General features: G+C 41.1%; 1 protein-coding gene across 1 annotated transcript; it reads right to left on the minus strand.

The window, feature by feature from the left end:
* Positions 1-1,611: 1,611 nt before the first annotated feature.
* On the minus strand, positions 1,612-24,558 carry gnl1 (guanine nucleotide binding protein-like 1). The gene is made up of 12 exons (XM_080426422.1): positions 24,322-24,558; positions 20,505-20,658; positions 17,611-17,747; positions 16,308-16,459; positions 12,200-12,271; positions 11,324-11,516; positions 10,182-10,277; positions 9,164-9,346; positions 8,876-9,054; positions 6,762-6,975; positions 6,085-6,225; positions 1,612-3,852 (listed from the first exon to the last, which is right to left on the minus strand). The coding sequence occupies exons 1-12, from the start codon at positions 24,392-24,394 to the stop codon at positions 3,584-3,586; spliced, it is 1,863 nt and encodes a 620-aa protein (XP_080282548.1). The 5' UTR covers positions 24,395-24,558; the 3' UTR covers positions 1,612-3,583.
* Positions 24,559-25,566: the final 1,008 nt, after the last annotated feature.

The following is a 25,566-nucleotide window of genomic DNA, read 5'->3' on the forward strand; positions in this document are numbered from 1 at the left end:
GAGTTATTACAGCTTCCCAAGTGCCCTATTTATTAGCTGCATCAGCTGTGAGTGTGTGTGCATGCATGTGCCTACATGCGCGCACTCATGCTACACCCAGGGGAGTTTGTGAACCAGACTTGAACATTTTTTCAGGTCTGCTCCGTGTTCTGGCTCTCATGTGAAACCGTGTCATTACTAGAAAAGGGTCTCACCCACATGTTATTTGGGGTCACATTGGGAGCGAGAAAGAGGTGAAGGAGGTAGTCCTTAGCAGGACCTGACTACGTCATGAGAAAGCTTTCCCCAAATGAGTCTTTGGGAGGGAGAGAGAAAGAAAAGAAACTGTTCCAAATTCAAACCACATGGGCATTATTGGCGCGACCATTGCTGCAGTAAAAAAAAAGGGAAAAAAAACATTCAACACACCAGAATTTAATTAACAGCTTTCTAAATTTATGGTGTCACTCGAGCCAGTAAATCTGGAGTCTTTGTCTGGCTGTAATTATTACCATACAGCCTTTACCTCACATCGTACTTAAAACTGGAGCTTGAGGAAATCAGGCAGCTCATGGTGATGTCTGTCAATCGGAAACAATTCCAGATGAGTTCCCCTCTTTACTAAAACTCACCTCCCCACTCCAATCTTGGTTTATCTAGTCAGCAAATAAAGCTAACAAAGTACAATACAATTTGGCACTGTGTCCACATTATGCAAGGCAAGGGATTTCCACCAACTTCCAGTGCATAAACAATAGTTATTGCAATTCTCTGTAATGATTGTCATTATTCCAACTAACAGACTTAAGACAGCCCACACTTTTATAGTTGTTAGACCAATTTAATGTGTTTTCTATGGGCGGATCTCAAACAAATGGGTGGTTGATGAGCGAGCTGACATAACGACAGAGTTATAACACTGAGTTACACCATACGGTCTCGAATGGAATATAAATTTGAAGCATCTAGTACTTAACTACTTGACTGACAAGATCATGCCTAGAGACGTCATCTTGGAGAGGTCAATACATTGCATGTGCGTGAGATGATGGCATTAAAGTTTACACCCAAACTGCATCTTTAAGCCCTTGTGATGGAGTCTTTTTTTAATTAAAATGCTGAAGCCAGTTTAAGTGCTTTGAGGGAGCAATTTAGTCAATTCATTGTATTTGCTCTGAGAAAATTATGACAGTTTTATTTGTGATATCTAGCTTCAAATGAAGAAATACATGTCTGGAAATTCACCTAGCGATAGGCTATGGAGGCCTTTAATTAGCCCTGGGAACAGTGCAGTTCCAAGCTCATAACATTTCATTACAATCGCTGTACCTTTGGCAAATCCCTTCCATTATTACAGGACAGCTTTTGGGATACAGTTCTATTCTTGCTGAGAATAAATTAACATCTCAGACTCTCCCAGTAGTTTATAAAGACCACTTTCATGCTTTGACATCTAATTAAATGTGTCCAAGCTATTGTACTGGAATAGGTGAATGGGCTCTCTCTTGCATATTAAGCAATATATTTGTTACTGCAGACTATTTCTTACATGGCTAATGTGTAAATGCAAAAAAGAAAAAACATAATAGCCTCAAGAGTGCTTTCCAACTCCTCATAATACCAAGACATGTGTGTTTAAATGACTATTCTTTATTGCAGAGAGCAATCCAGTTCATTGTCAATAGGCATGGAATGAAATGAGGAATGCAACAAATAGTCCAAGAAAAACACACTTCATACACAGTCAAATTCTGTGTTAATTTAACTACATTTGTACACTCTTAAGAGTCACAAAAGGATAAATGAACACAGAGTATTTCACTGTGCACTCAAACCATTCACAAATACACACACAATAAACCAAAACCTCTCCAAAACTTTACATGTCAGTTCTTTAAGATTTTCCACAATAGTCCAGAGCGACAAGACCGTGTCTGAGACAGCAGGGTATAGAGTTGAATGACGTCTTTACATATACAGTAGATAGTACCGATGGTGTGGCTGCAGAGTGATGTATTACACAGTAACACAGCGCTGTGCTGTAGACGGTGTTCCCCTTGGAGTGAAATGTTTAACGCCAGCACAAAATACTACAGCACTTCCAGAATTGTAGCAATGAGCCAACATGTGTCACAAGAGGAAGAGAAAGAGAGAGAGAGGTGTTTGAGGTTTTTCACGTTCTCAAAAGCGAGAGCGGGGAAAGAATTATAATGCAAATGCAGTAAGAAGGTTGGGGGGAAAATGCCATTAGATGGAGTGTAACAGCCATGAAAAATCTTATTTTTGAAAAAGTTTGTTGTGATAAAATTACCATCACTTACTAGCAACAAAGGATGTGTGAAATAGTCTGGTCTCTCTCTCTTTCTGTATGGCTTGCTGAATTAAAGGAGTTTAGTCACAGTCATAGAACGTTCCTGTCTGACCCTTGAAAATCGAATCTTGTCCAGCCATAAATGATCCATATCCCTTCCCTATAACCCAAACTCTCAACTGCACCACTGAATGGGTAGAATCATGCTAACTGAAATAACACACAACCAAGACGATACAACTGGATAGAACCAAGAACCGAACTCAGGTCCAATAATGCCAACCTCCCAAAAAAGTGGTTTAATGTGGAGGACAGCAAGACCGTGTGAAATGATGGTTCTATCCTCTGGAAGCCACATGACTGGCCCCCCCCCACCCCCCACCCTCGGTAACTGACATCACAGTCAGTTGAGTTGGTCACCATGACTTTTTATTAAACTTTGGCATCATAAGCTTTGAGGTCACTTATTGATGAACTGATTGAAAATCTGAATGGATTGGATTGTACAGTGCAGACACTTTGTATGGGCTGAAAGGAGATGTATTTTTAAACAACCGCATGCAGGTAATATTACTCAAACCAAACCCAAACCAAACATAATCCTAGAAAAAGTAATACTGAGGGGGAAAATATTGAAAAAAAGTTATGAGTTGCATGGGTAAGCAAGCAAAGCAGAAGTACGGCATGGAAGAGATGTACACTGGTCTGGTCTTTCTACATTATGGAAGATTATATTTATATGCACACCAGTATACTAATACTACCACATGATCCTCACTAAGGTCATATTCAGTATAATATTTATTTACCCAATTTTCCGCTAGCTAGCAATATACAACAACATCAAGATATTGGTTCCAGTGGCAACCAGGGAATTCCGCGATCACTTTGGACGCTGGTTGGCTGTTAGAAGTCACTGAAAATATAAGGTTGGTAGAATATATCATCTTAAAGTTGGACAATTATTTATCTTAACTATGGATGAGGGTGCCTGCAAATATTAAGGGGATACTGGTGCCCATGTAAATGTAGCCAATGATGGAACGGAGGGGAGAGTGGGGCAAGGAGAGTAAATTAATATAAGCGGATAACGTTAGTGTACAGAGATGTACGAGGAGGACAGATAGGAGTGTTAATGATGGGAGTCAGACGTGAGGGAGGAATGCAAAAAAAAAAGAGACAAGGAATGAAAGTGCACTGGTGGGTGGGCAGGGAGATGCTGAGGAGAGAAGAGATGCTCTTGTTCTTCCTCGCTGGCCAGACCACACCATACATCCATCCATCCGTCTGTCATCACTCGCAATCGTTTTCCTGAAGGATGTCGAACATATTGACAGAGAGACATGACGCCGGTGTGTCGTCCTTCCTCCCCGGGCCTCCCAACCCTTCATCCTCATCGTCCCCATCCTCATCATCGTCCGCGTCCCTGTCCCTCTCTTCTTCCTCCGGCTCGGAGCTGGACTCCCCGTCCTCCTCCTCGTCCCTCTCTGCCGCCCCCTGGTCCTCCGTCCGCCCCTGCATGGCTATGATTTCCGGCAGGTCGGGGTGATTTTCCCAGTGCTCTGTGAATCAAACCGATCAAACGTTCTGAGTGAGTCTTTGCTACCCAGATGGCTACTCTCAGCTTTGTACGATGACTTGCGTTGTTCTATTGAAAATCTGTTCTTTTTGACATGCGACATCGTAATGTGTAACGAAGGATCCGGTATATCAGACGTTACACTTTGTAAGTGCTGTCTCAGCTGTGGAGTAGGGTCTGCTAGAAGCCATTACCCAACCAGGTGTAGTTAGAGAAACAGGCAGGCCTGTTTGGACTTCAAGAAACCTATTGCTATCCTAGAGAGATCTTCTTCAAGTGACAGTGCTCTGTCAAAATAACGAAAGATAGTGATAGAATGTCCCTACAGACAAAGGGCCATACCTGAAACACTACGTCTTTATTGTAGCAAGTTGGCAAGGGAAATAATCATGATTTTAAGTTAACAACACTCCATTAGCAGCCATAACACAGAGTAGTTTTCTGTCTCTGATTTGCTACCAAAACTATTATGGGAATTGTAGAAACACAGAGAAAAGCTAAGAAAAATAGAGAGGGCAATTTTATCTGTTCTATCATGAATATTGTTAACAGGGGTAACCAACCGATCGACCACGACTCTTCAAAGCAATCGATCCCAATACACAAATAGATTTGTCTGCCGAGCCGACACTGTGGCTTGAAGCCTTCATTGATTCCTAAAACTGTGAGCCAATCAGATCTCAGTAAAGCAGTGTGGAGTGCACTCTGCAGTCTTTGAGCGACAAGCTGGCCTACGCCACGTTATTATTGTTTTTCCTGACCGGCTGGTTCGGCCTGGAATGGACCGGCCCCACACTATGCTTGGTTATTGGACATGGGTTTCCTCACGGATCTGACAGCAAAACTCAACGATTCAACCGAGAATTGCAAGGGAAAGACCAAGGCGTAGTCACATGATTAGTGAAGTCAAGGCATTCAAAGTGAAGCTCAGTTTGAAGAGCTCTCAGTTGCGATATGCAAGGCTAACTCACTTCACAAATCTTAAAAAAGTGTCACAAAACCTCACAGACAAACTGCTTTTCATCCCGAACAAGTAGCTGCTTTTCTAACTGTTCTATGTACTATATCGACATAGAACAGCTGTCAGTTGAAATGCAGGAGGTGTTTACGTTACCTGCAGATGTTGACATGGAGATTGTTGAAATTCAGTGTGATATTGAATTGAAGGCCAGAGCTAAAGAGGAGGACTTCTGGTCACTCGTGAGTAGAGAGAAGTAACCACTGATTGTGTCTTGTGCACTTAAGCTACATGCCTACTTTGGTACCACTTTTTTGTGTGAAATGGCCTTTTCACAAATGAAAATAATCAAATCCAAGTATAAAAGTTGCATGACTGACTCACATCTTAATGACTGCCTCAGACTGGCAGAGTGGCAGTCACTATCAACCAGATTTCAAAAGGCAATTGAACAGAAAATCTGTAAATGTGATTATTAACACATTCCCTGCCAGAGTTTTTATTTATTTATTCCCAGACAGTGCCAGCATTTTTTAAGATTAACCTTTTTTTTTAAAAAATTAAGTAGTCACAAAATGTTTTCCGTGATCCCCTCATTACACACACAGGAGTCTCGTAGAATCGTGGAAAAGAAATTCAGATCGCGGTAATACGTTCCATAATTGCAGCCAGTTGAAAATAGCATGTTTCACCCAAAAATACATGGTAAAAAAAAAAAGTACACAGGAGCCAAGATACAGGATTTTTAAGTAATAAAGTAACCAGGGAGTGAATAGAGCAGTAAATCTTTGGATAGCGATATCTCTGGTTCTGTGTGGATTCTTTTTTTTATAGATAATAATAATAATAAAACGGTTGGTTACCAACTTTTAAGACTTTCTTTGCAAATGGTTAATGCCAATAGAATGAGTCAAACATGCCTTAAAGAGAGCATGGTCAAATTTGTTACAGTTATCTATGTTGATGCCTCTGTGAAGCTATGGGGAATGTTGAAATTATCTGTAATGAACAGGGCTCAGGATGGAAATGATGGGATGTCTGATTAAATTTGGTTTGAACCAATCAGAGCATACATGAGTTGAGTCATATCCATTACGCTCGAACACCATGCAGAACAAGAGGCCTTCTCTAAACTGTAAAGAGACACTTCAACCACCCATGGCTCCACTTCCATGGTTATGTTCAGCATTTGACATGGTTACACTTTCTAAAATGTGACATGTCAAGCACTCACAACGTCCCCTCCCTCCAAGTTACCTCTGAGGCAGCTGTATCCAGGTGGCCTGAGGCACAGGCACAGTCTCCCATCAATGGAAATCCTTAGGAGGCTGTTCGCCGCCCGGTAAACATCATTGCGAGCCGCCTTTGCCGTTTTATAGCCTCGTCTCTCTGCCCAGGCTGCATGACAAAAGAAAGGACGGGGGGAAACGCACACATACAAAGTGTCAGTAACTGGGGGCTCACCTGGTAAGAAAGAGTGCATACCACATAAATAAGGCAATAGAATTTCCCCAAGCTGGTTCAGGTTCGATTCCGACCCGAGGCGCTTGGCTGCATGTAATCCCCCTCTCTTTGTTTCTTTCTTTAGGATCCCTATTAGCTATTACTGCAGCAACAACTATTCTTCCTGGGGTCCTGGGTTCTATCTCTCAGTTCTATCTCTCTCACCGTCACTATCAACAATAAAGCAAAAATGGATTTTCGATGAAGGCCAATTTGCGGCCCCATCCGGCTTCCCACCTGCAGTGCGAACACAGCCAATCATGTTTGTTGGAGCGCCCGGCCAAGTTGGAGGCACTGTGGAGGATTCAAACCCCAGTCTCCCCTGTAGTGGGCAGGAACCCCTGCACCACCCGGACACCGTCAAGCGGAAACACATTTGGACTGGAAATTATGAGTGTTTGCATTCATCATTTAGAGAAGAGACATGATACCTTCGCAGACGTCCCAAGCAGTCCAGCTTTGCTGCTTAGAGTCCTGCCCCTCCTGCTGTTGTTGCTGTTGTTGTTGTTGTAGATGTGCCGGTACGTCATGGAGGCTGGGGTGTCTGAGCTTCAGCACAGACAAGAACGGAGTCCTCTCACACAGGTATCCCACCGCTGTGTAGGGCTCCTGCAGCTGAGCCACTGGGTAGATACCAGACAGGATCTGCAGAGGAGAGATGGATCATAAACATGTGAGAGTAGGAGAGATACTGTAAGTGCACACTTTTTCTGATCACATTATTTAACTTTTAATATTTGAGGCTATTACGCTGTCCTTAAACTACACTTAGTTAAAGAACAGAACAGAAATGTATACACAAATAATTGCATAATAAATGCCACAACACACTGTCTTATATAAAGATTATAATGCCACTTTTCATAATGCCTCTGACAGAAACCATTATTGTCCGCACATTCTTCGAATTTCTCCACATTTTCACAGTGTGAATTAAAAACATTGACCCATATAGAAATTACAGACTTTTTACAAACTGATGATTTTCTTCGACCTCTACTTTTTGTATTTTTGTTGGGATTTTGCCCGTTTGATCACTGGCGGTGATCTCAAAACACTGGCAGCAAGACTTAGATAGCATGTTGTTTAGACTAGAGTGATGCTAGGTCTGACCTGGTATGTTAGTTACATACTTTGTAGCACTAAACAATTTCTTTGCACTCTAGTTACGGCACGTGACCATTTATCCTGCCGTTTGTTGACTAGGGTTCATGCCATTTGCTCCAATCATGCACATTGTAAGACACTCTGGATAAGAATGTAATGTAAAGGCTTGAATTGTATAAAATGTGTTTGCACGTTTTTATCTCCGCCAGGCCAGAACGGCCAGGAGGTGGAGATAACGTTTTCACCCCTGTCCATCCGTGTGTGTGTGTGTGTGTGTGTGTGTGTGTGTGTGTGTGTGTGTGTGTGTGTGTGTGTGTGTGTGTGTGTGTGTGTGTGTGTGTGTGTGTGTGTGTGTGTGTGTGTGTGTGTGTGTGTGTGTGTGTGTGTGTGTGTGTGTCTATGAGCAGCTAATCTCAGGCACCACTGCACCGAACTCCGTGAAACATTGTACACACACTTCCAGTAGGCCAAGGAAGAACCTCCACCCCACTTTTTTCAACTTGCCCTGATGATGGCACTATAACAGGCCGCTTCACATTTTGGCCTTGAACCGTTGGTTGTACAATCAAAATACTTCCCCCCCGGCCCGGACGGTTGGCGTAACAGTCTGGGCACCTACGCTGGTAATCCAACTTGACAGCGTGTCACGGGTTCGATTCCTGATCCCGACGACCTTTGCTGCGTGTCAACCCCCATCTCCCTCCCCATTTCCTGTCAGTCTACTGTCCTATGAAATAAAGGCATAAAAGTCCCCCAAAAAAAATTCTTTAAAATACTCCCCCCCCCCTGGATTAATGGGATCATGACGCAACACATTTGGGGTGGAGGTTCTTTCTTGGCCTACTGGGAGTGTGAGTGGAAAGTTTGACGTTGATCAGTCCAGCGGTGCCTGATATTATCTGCTAACAGACAGATGGACAGACCGACCAGCAGACTCACAAGGGCAAAAACCGACCGACAGACTCACAAGGGCAAAAACATAACCCTGGTTGACATAATGAAATACACAAGGACATGGCCCACATCTATATACATGAGCAGGAGGACGGCACAGATGAAGATCAAAGGTAAGGCACACATCTGTATACAAGAGCAGGAAGATGACGTACTGTAGATGAAGATCAAAGGTAAGGTAGGGTCGCAGATTAAAAGGAAAGCAGAAACAAGTAGCAAAATGAGGCCCCTGGTGTATTGTAAAGGAGGGCATGATAGCAACCAAAAAAAAATCAAACACTGGCCTGGAAAAGCAGTCTTTGAAATATATCATCAATAATCCATTCACCAAGATGGTTTTCTTAACGAGCGAGCGAGCGAGCGAGAGAGAGAGGAGAGAGAGAGAGAGAGAGAGAGAGATATTCTAGAAGAGACAAGCCACTGAATGCAAGTCTAGACACGCAGTAAAGGTCACAAGTACACACACACACACACACACATGTACCTGTAGCTGTTTATTGACACGGGAGGGGAAGATGAGTCCAGGGCAGTCACACAGTTTGACTGTGGGGGTGAGGTAGTACGTTTGGAAGTATTTGGTGTGGCCTGGAGTTCGAGACACACTCACCACCTTCCTCCCAACCATACTGTTCAACACAGACGACTTGCCAACGTTGGGGAAGCCTGGAAGAGAGAGACGGAGAGAGAATCAGAGAGGAGGAAGACACTTATCTTTTATGTGTGTTTAGCTCTGAGGTCTCATAAATGAACTGAAGTTATATGGATGATCTACCTATGCATCCTAACGTGAGGACCCCGTCCTTATAGAGCTCTTGCATCGGGCCGCTCATCTCCATGGCGGCGTCGCTTTGGTGCTCCATTAGCACAGACTCCGCCCCCTCGTCTGAGCGATCCACATCGAGGTGCTCGGCGACCACGTCTCTGTGGATCTTCTGCTCCCAGCTGGACAGGTCGACTGTGTGGACGAGGACGCCAAGTGTTGTGAGAATTCACCTAACTCACGCTTAGAACAGTATCCTTGTTTAACCACATGAACCCTAGAAGCCCTTATTCTGGGGCAAACATTTGGCAAAAAATAGCAGATCTACAAACTTCAATTCATCCTGCAGTGAACATTGGAATTTTTTTCTGAATCGTGATAAACTTTCTTGTAGAGTAGCTACTGTAGTTATCTAATGTTTGCTAGCTGTGGTGCTCAGCCATATCAAGTCAGTAAATTGGATTCTGTAAAGTGTAAACTAAACCTTTTCAAAAGGTTTTACACAAGAATGTATAGTATTTGTATATCTTCTGTACTTGTGTACTGTAGCAGAGTGAACTGTGCTCTGGACTGTGAGGTACAGTATGTACCAAAATGTTTAAATACATGTACTGTGTAGCATTCCACCCCAAGTGAGACAGACGTAATACTGGGAGCATCAGCACACATGGGTGTGCACGCTAGTGGCAGATGCCTGTATTATTAAAGTGCTAAGTGTTAATATTATTATGCCTGCACAACAACATCCCATCATGGTGTGACACTTGATTCATGCAAAACAAACATTATTATAAACAAAAGACAAACAAATCACAATGGCAGTCAATTAGACATGCCTGCCAGGCCTCAGTCAAACCCAGACTGGGATTTTTAGATCTTTTCCAGAGTTTTTTTCAACAAATTGAGTGAATCCTACATTGCTCAAAACCGATACAAAATAGAGTGAAGCCTACCTTTAGCTACCAGTAGATTAAGAATAGTGAGTCCTGCCTATACCAGATTAAGAAAAGAGTGAGAGAGTGAGTCCTACCTCTACCAGCAGTGATCTCCTGACAGGCCTTGAGGATTTCTAGTAGACCGCCAGCCTTGTCCCGACCTCTCCTCTTCGTACGCTTCTTCTGGAGTACTATGTACAGACAGAGGGAGGTTATTGTGGTGTCAGTGCAACAACATGATAGGCTTTTGTCATTTCTAACCTGCTCAACTGAAATCAGTCAGAAATATCTGAGAATACACCTGAGCCCAGAAGAGGTTTGACATACACTACAGAAAAAAGAAAAAAAAACATATTTTTTTGCGAAAGGTAGCTCAAATTATCCAATTCATACATGGCAGACTACTGTAAACAGGCTTATTTTTCGCCTGTTTCCGGAATATTTTAAGATAATAAAGTATATTTAAATCAATATTTCATGTCAAATTATTGATTTTGTTTGCAAGTAGCTGTATAAGAAAGTAAGTCGGTCAATATAGCTTATTGTCGGTATCAGCCAAGAATAAGGGTGTCTATCCCCTTTGAGCAGGATAATGTAGTGTATGTTATTGGAAAACAAACCTCATATTAGTTGTGTGTCATCCTGTTGTGCTATTCATTTTCCAATGATAGAGTAAATTATTTAATACATATCACCTGCCGCCCAATCTGGGAACCCATTCGGTAAAAAAAAAGAAACATTTGAGTTGAATCTGTCTTGAGAGATTACCTGCCACCAAATAGCATTTCTGACAAAAAATACCCTCTAAGTGAAAGTGTACGGCATAAAATGAGAGGTGGTTTAGTCAGCCCCTTTACATATGACCATGTTTTCCATTTCCTCATCACAGGGGGGGCTATCAGCTGTCATGCTTAACCACTATATACTTTATCATAAGATGAATAGCAAAACTAGATGACCGTCCTACAAGCTCACAATGTGGCGGGCCAACCCGATAGCTGAGTGGTTAGGGCACATAACACATGGGCTCTAATGGTTCGATAGCCGGCTAGCCATTTGCTGCATGACACTCCCCTACACAGTCTCTGTGTCTCCTCTCTTTCTCCACTGTATACCTTCTTTCAACTCCTCTCCTTCTCCCAGTCTCTCCCTGTTCCACTATTCGTCCCTCAAATCCATTCTCCCTCCCTGGTTCTCTTTCTACATCCCTCCCCTACTGCCACATCCTTCTCTTCACCTGTGCTGTAGGGCTGACCGGGGTGGGAGGTGAAGCACACAGTGCTGAGGTGTGGGAACTTGGAGGCCAGGTAGTGTTTCCAGGCGATGACCAGTGGCGGCGGACAGAGGTCTGCTTTGTTCAGCACCAGGACCACCTGTTTGTGCAGCACTCCCGTGATGTACTGATACAGAGCTGGAGGGAACTGCAGCACCTGGGAGGGTTTACACACCACATGATACTTAAGTCAGGAATGCAAACACACAAACCTTTATTTTCCCAGTGGCTTCTATACAGGGCGAAATTCGACCTCCAACACATTAGATCCAAAAGTAGTAATTTGTTATAATGTAACTTTTGTCAGTGTTGAGAACACATGATTATTCCGGTTTTACAGAGAATAATTTTGGTTTGGCTCTTCTTGAATTTAGGTCAAATTTGGAAACTCTTTGTTGAGGCGGTGAGTCATCTCTCCACCTAAAATATCTGTGACACAAATGTTAGAAATGAGAAAATGTGTCGCTACTCGGTACACGAGCCGCTATTATTAGTAGGCACTGTCCTTATTAATGTGCCCTCGTGCATCAAGTTTGATTTCATATTACATTTAACGACAATTCTTTATTAAACAATTCCTTTTCAAAAAGATTGATCTTTATTCATTCAAGTCTTTAGTCATGACATGATCATGTCCTTTAAACATAAATATGTATATATTAAATTAAATATGTTCTATTATACTTATAGATTTACACTTATACAAACACAGACAGACAGGACTGGTGTCAAGAATTCAACAAGTTGTTGCGATTGTCTTGTTGTCGTCTCCATCTAGTGGCTCACTCAGGGAGTCACAACACCACCTTGGCATCACTAAGCTGAAAACACATCACCTACCGGATGCCTGATGTCCACGATGATCAGGATCACGTCAGACATCTCCATCACTCTCCATAGCTGCCTCCACGTCTGAGAGAAGGAGAGAGAGAGAGAGAATAAGAGTGTGTGTGTGTGGGGGGGGGGGGGGGGGGGGGGGTGGAGGGGGGGGGCAATATGATGTAAATAATAATAACTTTATCTATATAGCGCCTTTCAAAAACAAGTTACAAAGTGCTTTACAATAACAACAGTTAAAAAATACAATACAAATCAGACATTTCATAAATAGTACAACAGTTCATAATCTAAGAAAAAGCTGTTCGATAGAGGTGAGTTTTTAGAAGAGATTTGAAAGAGGACACTGAGTTTGCCTGCCTGAGGTCCCCAGGCAGTGAGTTCCACAGCCAAGGGGCCCGAACGGCAAAAGCCTGTTCGCCCTTTGTAGTGGGATAGCTTAACAAGATAATCTAAACGAAGCGGATAAAAGCGCCAAATTTTTTATGAGGCTTCTTTAGGACCTACTGATGGATTCTAGCCTTGGGTACCAAATTTTATTTTGAAAAGTATCCATACAATTATCCATATCAATATCCATAAAAAAAAACAGGCCGACTCACTTTTTGGCCTATAACTCTTGAACCGTAGGTCATAGCATCAAAAGTATTTTTTTCCTGGACTCCTTGGATCATGACGCACTTCCCATATAGGTCCCGCCCCTTTTCCGATTTCAAGATTTTACGCCATTTTGCGTTATCTTCAAAACACATATTTTGCTATTACTCTTATAATTTAAATCCAAAATTCACACAAATCGGCACACACTGTGTCTTTGGTCATGTGATGTAGATGTATCAGTCCGATTTGCTACGATTGGCTTCTAAAGTTTGTGGGAGGCAAAAAAAATCACAAATCATGAACACGCCGTCCTATCTGCCCAAATTCGTATCATTGATGAATAAACTAATAAACACAGAGCCAATGCTATTTCACTTCCACCCATAGGGGGCGCAACAAATTCTACAAATATCACTGTTTTTGCACCAAATTAAGTACAAATTGTCTTGTGAGTCAAACATTTGCAATTGCAAAGTGGTCCAAATTTGATTTGCCACATTTGCAGGTGGAACAGTCCCCTTTACAAGAGCATTTGATCAGCTCTCTGCATGCTCTGGAGACTTCTGGAATTGTCATCCAAACTGGCACCCATGCCTCCGATTCCTTGGTCCATCCATATTTGTGTGGGGAAGGAATAACTTGTTCTGTTTGTAGGCTGGTCGCCCAGATGCCTGCTTGATAAACTGCCCGCTTAACATGCTGAAGTAGTGCATCTTGGGTGGGTGGCAGTTTCTCCATCGACCTTTTCCCATGACAGAAGAGATCTTTTTTAGTCTGGTTGATGGAGATCAAAGGACTGGATTTGTCATACAGGATAATTGTCAGTCTCTCAAGCTTCTGGAACTGCTGACTGTCAACATTCAGCAGCTGGAAGGGATGTTTGGCCAGACTGACAAGTATCTCTGTGACATCATCATAGGCTTGCCAGGCATGCCAAGCTGACTTTTTGCCCTTACTGTGGAAAGCAGATGTTGTGTCACAACCTGACAATGCATGGAACATAGGCAGAGCACGAGATTTTGGCTCCCCCAGAGATTTACACATGATGTTGATGTGGTAAAATCTGTATTTTTTGCCCATACCAAAAGCTACCCAGATGTCAGCCAAAGATTGAATCGAAACTAAATCATGGAACAAGCCTGCAAGGATCACTATGACATCAGTGTCCACAGTACGCACTAGGATTGTTTTTGCTCCTTGCTCCAGTGCATGCCGTACATGAACTAGAATCCTGGTGTCTGCCTCTTCATGATTGCAACAGGTCATGGTACTACTGGAACCAAAAGACGACACAGCTTGCCCTGATGTGACATACACAGCTTTGGATGGTGGCCAGTTGAACTTTTCAGTTCTGGAAGTCAAAAAGGCAAACAGCTCCCTCTTATTTGCTGGGTCACGAAGAAAATCCATCCAATTGCCTGGTAGCTTTGTCTGACCTGACACTTTCCTGCGAACACCTTGTCCTCTCTTTTCGTGGGTGGAAAATGTTAAAATCAGAAATGGGCGGGACCTATATGGAAAGTTGCGTCATGATCCAAGGAGTCCAGGGAAAAATACTTTTGATGCTATGACCTACGGTTCAAGAGTTATAGGGCAAAAAGTGAATCTGCCTGTTTTTTTTTATGGATATTGATATGGATAATTGTATGGATACTTTTCTAAATAAAGTTTGGTACCCAAGGCTAGAATCCATCAGTAGGTCCTAAAGAAGCCTCATAAAAGAATTGGCGCTTTTATCCGCTTCGTTTCAATAATGTAAAAAAATGGGGTTAAGCTTCTACACTATTGTGACAAGGCGAGACTTTGGCACCGTCAATAAGGCCCTGCTGGATGATCTCAGGCAGCGGCCTGGCTTATAAGGAGTTAAAAGATCAAAGTGGGTGTGTAGCAGTTCAACCGTTCAACAAATTTGACTAATTACCCTGGTTCAGGAAACCACAGTATCAATTCATAAGGAAATATTTGTGTATTCACAATAAATATTTGGACAAAATCTTTGGATGTCACCACATTATTTTGTTTTACAAAATAAAAAGGGAAAACCTTGCTTCCATAACAATATTATCTGGAGTTCTAATAAAGGATGTTTGAATGTGAATGATACGGTAATTGTGCTATTCTAGAAAATAAATATCTGTGTGTTGGAGATTCAAATGACTGTTCTCTGTTAGCAGAGCTCTTCCATTACATCACGCCGTACCGAAAGCAATTTCCACCACCCCTAGTTGGGAGGCAATAAAATCTAATTCAATTTCATCTAATGTTCAGGGGTTAGGTCTTTTAAGATAGAACGTGACATGGCAGGCCTGCCAAGTCATAATCGGTTTACAGGAGACACACAAAGGCTGCCTCCCTCTCTCCAGGCTGAATCTGATGTTAAAGATCTGGGTGATGATAAAAACAAGGAGTGTACCCAGTCATCTAACTAATCCACAAAGGATGGATCAGCAACCCCAGTGGGGCCTTACAAGGATCTTCAGCATAGAAGGAAGGCTGTGTCAGAAATCCCTTAATATTTGCCAGACCCAGGCTTACATGAGGCTTTGTACCTGTTCTCTCCATACATGGGCATGGTCACTTTGTCCTTAGGCCCCAGCCATAAAAGTCTGTCCCCCTTTCGTCCATACATGGGCATGTTTTGTACCTGTTTTCTCCATACATGGGCGAAAAACAGGTTTTGGTCACTTTGTCCTTAGGCCCCAGCCATAAAAGTCTGTCCCCCTTTCGTCCATACATGGGCATAGACACAGGCTGACACGTCATGTGAAGTCTGGGTCTGGCAGAACCAGGTCTCCTGGTCTTGTTAGTCAACTATAGTGAGTTTGCCGTTTTGCAATTCTGTCCAAATATATTGTGAGAATTATTATACCCTATATAGTTGTCTCATCGTATACCAATATGCATCATGAAAAGTAGTGTACAACCAATGGTCAATAACAAAGCATTAAATACAATCATGCATTGGGCTGAAAGAAAAATGGCAGATGGATGAGAGGAGCGAGGGATGATAGCGTAATATGTCATAAATAGGTTATTGTATTTGGGAAAATACGTTCAGTATATGTATACTATGTCAAAAACATGCATGTTGGCATTTATTATGGATGGTCCACCAGTCAAAGTTGACAAGGTATGTTCTTTATCTCATTTAGCAGAAGTTAGTACAATGAGAATGTAGAGTGTAATAAAAATGTCTATTCTGTCCACACGTTTCACTCTCTCTACTGTTAGCTCAGCACCCTTTCACCCCTATAATGATAAGAACAGAATTCCTAGTGTATACAGTGTATATCATTCATTTTTTATTTGTTTTAGATTATTTATTATTTTAGATCATTTTGAGACATTTGGGATTTTTTTGACTCAAGAATGAGAAGTATAGAGGGGGTACAGATTGCAGGGATGCACGCACAGGTCATGAGACAAATTTGGCACCATGAGGTTGAGTTCAGAATCCAACTCATCCTGACATGCATGGGTTTGAAAGCCCCTCTGGACCTTAATGGCTCACCTCCAGGTTGTGTTCAAAGTGGCTGAGCGAGCCGGGTGGGTTCTTGGAGTGCAGGTCTTCCAGGTAGTCTCGGTATGACTTCTCCTCTTTCCTCAACAGCTCCTCATGTTTCATCTCATAACTCCACGATGGCCTCCTCGGGAAACCAAGACCTGCCGTTTAATAATGAACCACAACGCTATTCAGTCATTTCATTATGACGTCGCTGTCGGGTGGAAACCTTGTATGTCCAAAACCATTCCTTTTTTTAATAACATGTTTTAAAATAGTGAGAATAGCCGATGATGATGATCAACAAGCTCACGTGTTGCGTTGTGAGCTTGTAGGTCGGCTATTTTCACTACTTTTGAGCAACACTTCTGTTGTATGATGACGTTCTGCCCGACAGGAACGATACACTGTAGGTAGCATAACAGGATAATGAAGTCAGCTGTCAAGCAGTGACCCAGATTAACTACCTGTTACCTTGTTTGACTTTGCATCACTATACGGTTCAACATTGTTCTAATTGTAGAAGTGGTTTTTTTTACACTTCTGTGTTGATGATAATGAGAAGCTGTTGCTGATGGTGAAAGTTTGTACAGTACATGGCTGATTGTACAGTACATGGCTGATTGTACAGTACATGGCTGTCAGTGTCATGGATTTGAATTGAAAAGATACAGAATGTAACCATGGCACTGAAGCCACAATGATTTTTGAGTGACTGCTATTTTTGTTTACATGCATTTCCATTAATGCTAACTTAACCACATGAACCCTAGCATCCATATTCTGGGTCAAACATTCGACAACAATAGCAGATCTACAAGCTCACAATGTATCGCAACATGATGGGTTTTGAGCTTGTAAATGGTCTATTTTTGGCAAAGAGTTTTGGTGTATGGAAAAAACATTTGTGGACCAAGTATAAATAGTATAGATAGATAGCCCAAGGGGACCGCGGTCAAGTATGTGTATAGGGCATAGGTTAAGAGGTTAATCGACATGCTGGTAGCCTAGTAAAGAGCAATCAGGCTAGTAGGTCTGTTTGTATTATGTTGTTGTCTAACCCCCAAGGAAGAGGCATATCAACCATGTGTTAATGCCACTACATCATTTACAATATGGTAGAGGTGGAGGCATTAATCTATTTGATATTTAGGTACAGTAGCCATAAAGAGCTTTGCACTGATGCAATGGTGGATGTTTGGTGCAGATTTCTTAGTAATCAACTACTAACCTGTCCCCCCCAAAAAATCACCAAACTATGCAAAGCCATGAAAATAATTTAGGTTAATGCATTGAATAATAAGGGCCCCACCTTTCTCTGAGGGGTAGATGTCATCAATGTCCACCTCAAGTTCTTTGTCGGACACTGGCTGCAGAACCTTTTCTCTGGCTATCTTCTTTCTCCTCTCCACCTCTTCTTTACTCTCCTTCTCAAAGTGCAGTCGGAACCTGATTGGCAGGAGGAATTCAATAGGACCTTTTTTAATGGGTTTATCTTCATTAGTTTAGTGTCTCATCATGTTAAATCAACAAGTGCAGCCACTGCAGAACAGGATTGAAAGCCAGATTAATTGCTGGCCATGTCTTAAACCAGCAATTAAAGACGTTTCCACTAATAAAGCACATTAACAATATTGTGCACTCTCACCCTCAGCTGAACAATTTCCAAAGAAAGCCCTCCTTGAGCACTGACAGTTGTTTTAGGCTGCTTTGCCTTGGTGAAATCACTTAATAGTTTTACGAATAAGGTTAAGTGTCATGTTTTCTAACATTAATTCATTCATTTAACTTGTAATGGACATGGGTGAAGATAATTACACTGTCTGATGTAACACATAACAGCTTGGTTCATGCGTTGTTAGGGTTCATGAGTAGGTTGAGCTAGACAGTGGTATTTGTGGGTAAAGTAGAAAATTGCCATTCTAAACATATGTAATCATAAAATACTAATTATTACAACTGAATTATGGAAGGGCTAAGGCCCTACCAGACCCATACGCTCCGCAGTCCATGAACAAGTGTGTATCTCTTAAACTGGCATACAAGAATCTCAAACTTCTCTGTGCCATATGCGACCTCTTTCTTTTATTATCTGCAGGCTCAGCTCACACACATTGCTCCAATTAGAATTTTCAAACATTAGCTCCCATTTCCAATTCAAGCATGCAATCAGTGCTCCAGGCACTGCATCATCACTGAGAGAGATGAAGGACACGTTTATGAGACCCAGCATAAATCTGCATGATTAAGGACACATTTATGAGACCCAGTTTAAATCTGCATGATTAATAGCATATATATATATCATATATATATCACTTTAGTCTTCTGGTGTATTTGTCATTTTTAGATTTTATTTTCAATTCAGGCATTAGCATGAATCTCATCAGGGCGACAGTGGCTCAGGAAGTAGAGCAACCTTCTTGGTATAGGGAGGTTCCTAGTTTGATCCCTGCCTCCTCCTGGCTGTGTGCCCAAGTGTCCTCGATAATAATAATAATTATCCTTCCAGTGTGTGAATGTGTGTGTGAATGAGTGAATGTGATGCATATTGTAAAATGCTTCTTTGGAGAAAGGCACTATATAAATGCAACATTTATCACTTAATTAACCCATTAAGACCTGAGGCGAATCTTAAACATGTTTTCTAAATCCTAACAGTTTTTTGAAAAAAAAATCAAAAAAATCAATTTTTTTCAAAAATAGCAGATCTACTAGCTCATAGCGCGGCACTCGTTGCCGCGCTATGAGCTTGTATATCTGCTATTTTTGAATTGCCAAAGAAATCTAAAGTGACACAGATGCGTTCCAGGTCTTAACACATTGGGTGCCAGAGGTTTATTAAAATATTATACGTTGAGTGCCTGCATTTCTTCCATCCACTTGCGTTATACGTTTCGTGCTGTAGAAGCCCAGACGCGGAAGTGCATGTAAACAAAGCGTGCGTGCGAGACGGCGGAGGGTCCCGACTAACGCCTGGAACAATAATATTTCTAACGCGATCCTCCATTGCAGCGTGATCGCCGATCGAAAACGGCTCGTTTCCACCACGTTAAAAAGAAATGGAGATATGAGCTTTTAGTCAAGGAGATAACATTGAAAACGCCGACCGGAAGGATTTTTGACATGGAGCCAGATCCAGCCTCTTCTTCTCAGAAACTCCTTGGGTGATGTCAAAGTTTCGTTTTAGCGCCCCACGTGGCCCACATGTATAAAAATAGAATTGGGTCAAAAACGGTCCGGACCGTTTTCGGCATTCAATGTGTTAATGGGTTAACAAATATTCTCCAAACCAGTGTGAAGAACAATCGTGTGAACATCAAGATCTAGCCTTACGATTTTAGCCATAATTTTGAAGCCCTAATAGAAACGAGTATTTATCTATGCACGTTCCTATCATCTTAACAGTCAACATCTTTAAGTGTTACATGCACAGTGTCAGACATTTATGGTGATGACTCACTTGCTGGTCATTCAGAAATGATGCACTGACACTCAACAAAAGCCCCTTTGTCCCTTAGGATTTCATTAGCATATACCCAGACACTAATGAAGACTGGAGGCCAGAGAGCGCTTTGTTACGTATTATTGAGTAAACATTTTAACCCATTTTGGGCAGGAACCCTTATTTGTAACTATACCTTTCAGGTACGGGAACCCCTTTTAGGGTTCCTGTTGCCATGTACAGTATATAGCAACGTACGTTTGTTGTAATTTTTCAATAAATATTTGAAGTTTTTCAGAAAACTTAGGTCAGGATTTAGAAGGCGTTTTTAGAATCCAAATGGGTTAAAAGACCCTCACTTTCACGTGAATCTATTCACTTTGAACAGATACATATACATATATATATATTTTAAAAAAAATATGTATTCAAATGTTCCAGTGTTCAATGCCAAAAACCCAATTAACCCATTAAGACCTGAAGCGATTCTTAAAAATGTTTTCTAAATCCTAACAGTTTTTTTTTTTTAATCGAAACTTTTTTTTTTCAAGATTTTTCAAAAATAGCAGATCTACAAGCTCATAGCGCGGCACTCGGTGCCGCGCTATGAGCTTGTATATCTGCTATTTTTGAATAGCCAAAGAAATCTAAAGTGACATAGATGCGTTCCAGGTCTTAATGAGTTAAATCATTAATCGAAATGATTTGTGTGACAAATAATCGTCAACTAAAAATATCATGATCTTGACAGCCCTACTAACCTGTTCATTTCATTTCTGCCATCTCTGGTGGAGGGCTGCTGGTTTATTCTCCTGATATCAGTGGTCTCACTGTCCGAGGTGTCCGAGTGCCTCGCGCCCCCTCGCTCCACACTGGCATTACGACTGCTGGGACCGTCACCGAAGCCCGGTTCACCTGGGAGACACAGAGCAAAAGGTCAAAGACATAATTAATTGCCCACATCGTGAGTGGCGCCGCACACACGATGCCGGGTGGCAGTGGCTCTACTGGAGGTAGAGCGGCCTTCTGGGAGTCTGAAGGTTCTTGGTTCAATCCCCAGCTCCTCCTTGAGCAAGACACTGAACCCCTTAACTGGTCCCGATGAGAAAGATGGTGTCTTGTATGGTTGCTTGCTTCCGCAGTGAATGTGAACCGCATTGTAGCACGTAACGAATAAGGGTGTTGTGCCATTGTGGTGTGTGTGTGTGTGTGTGTGTGTGTGTGTGTGTGTGTGTGTGTGTGTGTGTGTGTGTGTGTGTGTGTGTGTGTGTGTGTGTGTGTGTGTGTGTGCGTGCGCGTGTAGTGAGTGAATGTGAAGTACATTTTGAGGTTCATTTGAGTGGCCTGAAAGCACTATGTAATGCAGTCCAATTACCATTTACACAGTGCAATACATGTCATTATGGGCAAAAATTCAAAAAACTATTAAGAATAGTGAAAATAGCAGATCTACAAGCTCACGTCACGGTGCGTTAAGCTTGTGGATCTGCTATTTTCACAATTTATGCATGACACCTGTGCGAAGTATAAAAAACGGGTTACTTAATTTGTTGATATACGTATGTAAATGTTTTATAAAAGCACGCTTCTCGATTATTCCATTAATTGAAAAAGTAATCAATAGAATAATCGTTAAGAAGATCATCGATAATTGCAGCCCTACTACTTGGAATGATTTCTTCTCAAAATGCTATATAGTCATTTTGGGGAAAGTTTGCTTTCCTATTTTTGAAACCTCAAAAGCTCACATCTCACAAAAGCACATACCATATGAAGGCAACCATTCTTACAAAATAATTGCTGCCAGGGGCTGTGCATTTGTGAAACAGACATGCTTTTGACAGACCATAGGATGACTACTTTTATTAATAACCCAAATTGTGCTTTAATGGCAGCAATAATTTTGTTCCCCTAAAATTCCTAAATGGTGGATATTTCACTTTTATTATGAAAATCTTAATCTGTGCTTTCTGTACAGTCTGTATAAAGTCTCTAGCTGATTGCTGTCTGCTGCACCTATTTTTCTACACTCAACTTTTCCATTAACATCACAACATTTGTCAGCCAAAAGAGTAATGCAACAGAGCGACACACTGATGCACGCAGGGCAAATTGATGACTTTACTAGACTGTGATGGTACAGTAGCTGACAGTAATCAATAAACGCTCAGATTGGATATCTGACATAGCGCTGACCTATGTGTGAGTTGTTGTGGAGGTTATAAATGCTGTATCTTGTGAATGTGTGGATGGATGTTTTTTACATTGTACTTTGTATACCCGTTTGTACATATAGCCTAGTCATTAGAGGACGTTAGGTTAGCTATGCTGATCACTCCCTGACTGGCTGTCTGTTTACAATCAATACATGGATGAGTAATAACTTTATAAAATTAAACAAGGATTAGACAGAAACCTTATTACTTGGCCACAGGGCTCAAAGCAAAATGAGAGACTCAGGCCTTTAAAAGACATGGCAAACTAACTCCCTTGATGAAACCAGAAGTAACAAGCCTAGGTGTAATTTTAGACTCTGAGTTTTAGATCTCATATCATGACCAAAACAGTATTCTTTCATCTCAGACATATTGCCAAAGCACAACCACTGCTAACTCAGCAAGATGCTGAAAAAACGAACTCATGCTTTTATCTCAAGTAGGTTGGACTACTGCAATTCACTTTTAACAGGCCTTGCTAAAAGGTCAATTAAAAGATTGAAGATTATTCAGCAATTTGCTGCTAGACTGCTAACAAAAACAAAAAGAGAGAACACATTAGTCCAGTCTTAGCTACACTACACTGTCTGGCTCCCTCCCCGTTTCTTCCAGGGTCGATTTTCAAGTCCTTTTACTGTACTTGTTTATAAAACTCTCTATGGGTTAGGGCCGACCTACATCACAGACTCCTGGAGATGACGTTTTCTTCTGTTATGATCCCAAATTAAGGAATACTTTACATAGAGAGATTAGAGGGGCAGGCTCTGTTGAAATCTTTAAATAGATACATATAAAAATATATTTTTAACCTAGCCTTTGAATATAGATATAGAACCATTTCTCACCATATTCTTAAGGGCATTTTGTTTCATTTAATTTCCATTGAACTTTCTTACTGACAACTTATCTTTAAAAGGTAGGGTAAGTGATATTTTTTGGTTAAAACAAAAAGTATTTTGTTAAAAGGTTAAAATACTATATTCTGATAGTAATCATTGCTATAGAGTGTTTTTTCAGTAACAGATGTCTCCCTGTCTCTCCAGCTCTTTAATAAACAGAAAATACATTTTTCGGTAGGTGTCAAAATCTCAGCCAATCAGGAGAAAGTACCAATTTTTAAGCTTAATTTGTATAGTGTTCCAGTTCCAATTTTGTCTGCTCATTTCTTAGTGTCATCACTTCCAATTTCACTTGTTTAATCTGTATCCTGATTGAGTTCTCTGTCCTGGTTGGATAAAATTGGAAATGAAACTGAAACTGAAACGAAAATGCATTTTCTGTTTAATAAAGAGGTGGAGAGACAAGGAGACTCCTAATACTGAACAAACACTCTATAGCAATGAGTACTATCAGAATATAGAGCTATTTAACACTTATTTTAACCAAAGCAAATCACTTACCCTACCTTTAACTAAGAATTTTAACTTTTAATCTGTACCCTGGCTAATGTAAAGCACAACTGAGCTTCATGATTTGTATTTATGGTATACAAATAAAGGTTTATGATGATGATTGATGATGATGATGATTATTATTACCATGTCTCTTTTGTCCAACAAGCAGTTCACTGTCTATGAAAGGTGCTACACAAATAAACTAAATTACCAGGCATCTTCAGCTGCACTGTTAAACAAGCAAAACACACAAGCAAAGGTGACACCGACTGATATTGTCAGTACATTTAGAGGATGAAGTTATGGTTACTGGTTACTAATCAAAACTCTAAATCAGACTATGTTTACCTATTCAAAACTCTAAATCAGACTATGTTTACCTATTCAAAACTCTAAATCAGACTATGTTTTATGTTCAAAACTCTAAATCAGACCATATGTTTACCTAATCAAAACTCTAAATCAGACTATGTTTACCTAATCAAAACTCTAAATCAGACTATGTTTACCTAATCAAAACTCTAAATCAGACTATGTTTACCTATTCAAAACTCTAAATCCGACTATGTTTACACATCATGTCCGACTTCCAACTTAGTATCTGTTGTCTAATACAGTGGTCCTCAAAGTGGGGTCCAGGCCAGGGACTCTCTGGGTTCCTTTAGGGGGGTCTAAATTGACCCTTACAAGTCTGACGGGTCCATTTGGTTCCATTTCTGTCAGAGTTAAGGGGAGACCTTGAAATGTATAAGTTTGAGAACCATTGGTCTATTAGATATACTGGTCTATTAGCTTCAGTCCTAAAGCCAAGTAAACAGGTAAACAATGTCTGTTTCAAACGCACACATGTACGTACGTAGCACACACACACACACGCGCGTGCGCGCATATTGTCAACTGCTGAACTACCAACTGCTACGTTAGCATTGAAGCTAACAGGCTAAAACGTAGCACGTTAAGGTTCTCACCTCTCTTTCTCTCCCGTTTCACTTGCAGTTGTTTCTTCTTCTGTTTATTGCTGAATGGCTTTTTCCGAGGCATACTTAACAAATTATTTGGTTACGAAACTAGTGCGTGTGTTGTCAGGTTTCACTTTTGTGCGTGTAAACCTGGTATCTACAGTGTTATAAGACCCGCTAACGCTTATTATTTACATTGGTGAAGTTTCTGGACTCGTCCACTTTTCAGTGACGCCATGCAGCCTACACTGCATACTGCAGAGGACGGCGCAGTGTTGCCAGGTGTTGCGAGAGAAACAAGCAACTGGGTCTATGAAAACAAGCCCAAAATAAGCAACTAGGCCCCATGAGCACTTTAAAGGCGCAGTGAAATGAAAAATATGTTTTTCACACTTTTAGAGCATATCTGTGGTCATCATATGGGCATACCTACAATAGATGCCAAATAAAGTGGGGGAAAAAATAGTTTTTGTGTATTTTAACATCAAAAGTACAGCCTTAAACCTATATTAGGTCGACTATTTGAAAACAGCAGATCTACAAGATGCGACGCGTTGTGAGCTTGTAGATTTTTCAAAAGAAATGTTAAAGATTTTGAACATCCACCAAAAACACCATTTACACAAACCTGGTAAGGGGGTCTCTGGCACAAAATGTTTTCAGTCTGCAGAAAAATACATATTAATTTGGGGGGTCCTTGACATGAAAATGTTTGAGAAACACTGGTTTAAACATTAGGAAACGACCCCAAATAAGCAACTACACTTTGGAAACCAGCCCCCCCCCCCCAAAAAAAAAAAACACAACCCGCAACTACCAATATTTACAAGCAACTTTATAGAAAAACAAGCACAAAGTAGCTTATAAAAAGCGGACATGGCAACACTGGAACGGCGGGGCAAACCATTATATCTACTGCGTCCACGGACACACGTACTTCGTTTTTAGTGGCGTATGCTTTCATATCTTTCCAAGTGATCTAAACAATTGCATTCATTTAAACTCAAATAGTATACACTGTGTGTACTTTCAGTCTATATTGGCAAAGGCAGACTATGATCAAACGGAATAAACTTTTGTTATTGGTACAGTCCTCTTTGTAAACACCTCACCAATTTGCACGTCACACATTCCAGCACACAGTAGACTATAGTGGCATAAACGTTTAGGATTTAGGAACATATTTACTTTACATGTAGACTAAAACAGACAACAAATATATAAATAAATGTGTTTCCTAGTTTCTCAGACAAA

This window comes from Gymnoscopelus braueri, assembly GCF_963280865.1.
Source record: "Gymnoscopelus braueri genome assembly, chromosome: 4".
In the NCBI taxonomy this organism is placed as follows: Eukaryota; Metazoa; Chordata; class Actinopteri; order Myctophiformes; family Myctophidae; genus Gymnoscopelus; species Gymnoscopelus braueri.

Excerpts from the sequence above, each read along its gene's own strand:
- gnl1 (XM_080426422.1), bottom strand. The coding sequence starts at position 24,394 with ATGCCTCGGAAAAAGCCATTCAGCAATAAACAGAAGAAGAAACAACTG. Across the intron at positions 9,347-10,181 it reads GGAGATCACTGCTGGTAGAG|TCGACCTGTCCAGCTGGGAG; the intron begins GTAGGACTCACT and ends TCGTCCACACAG. Across the intron at positions 6,976-8,875 it reads GTGTCAATAAACAGCTACAG|ATCCTGTCTGGTATCTACCC; the intron begins GTACATGTGTGT and ends TCTCCTCTGCAG.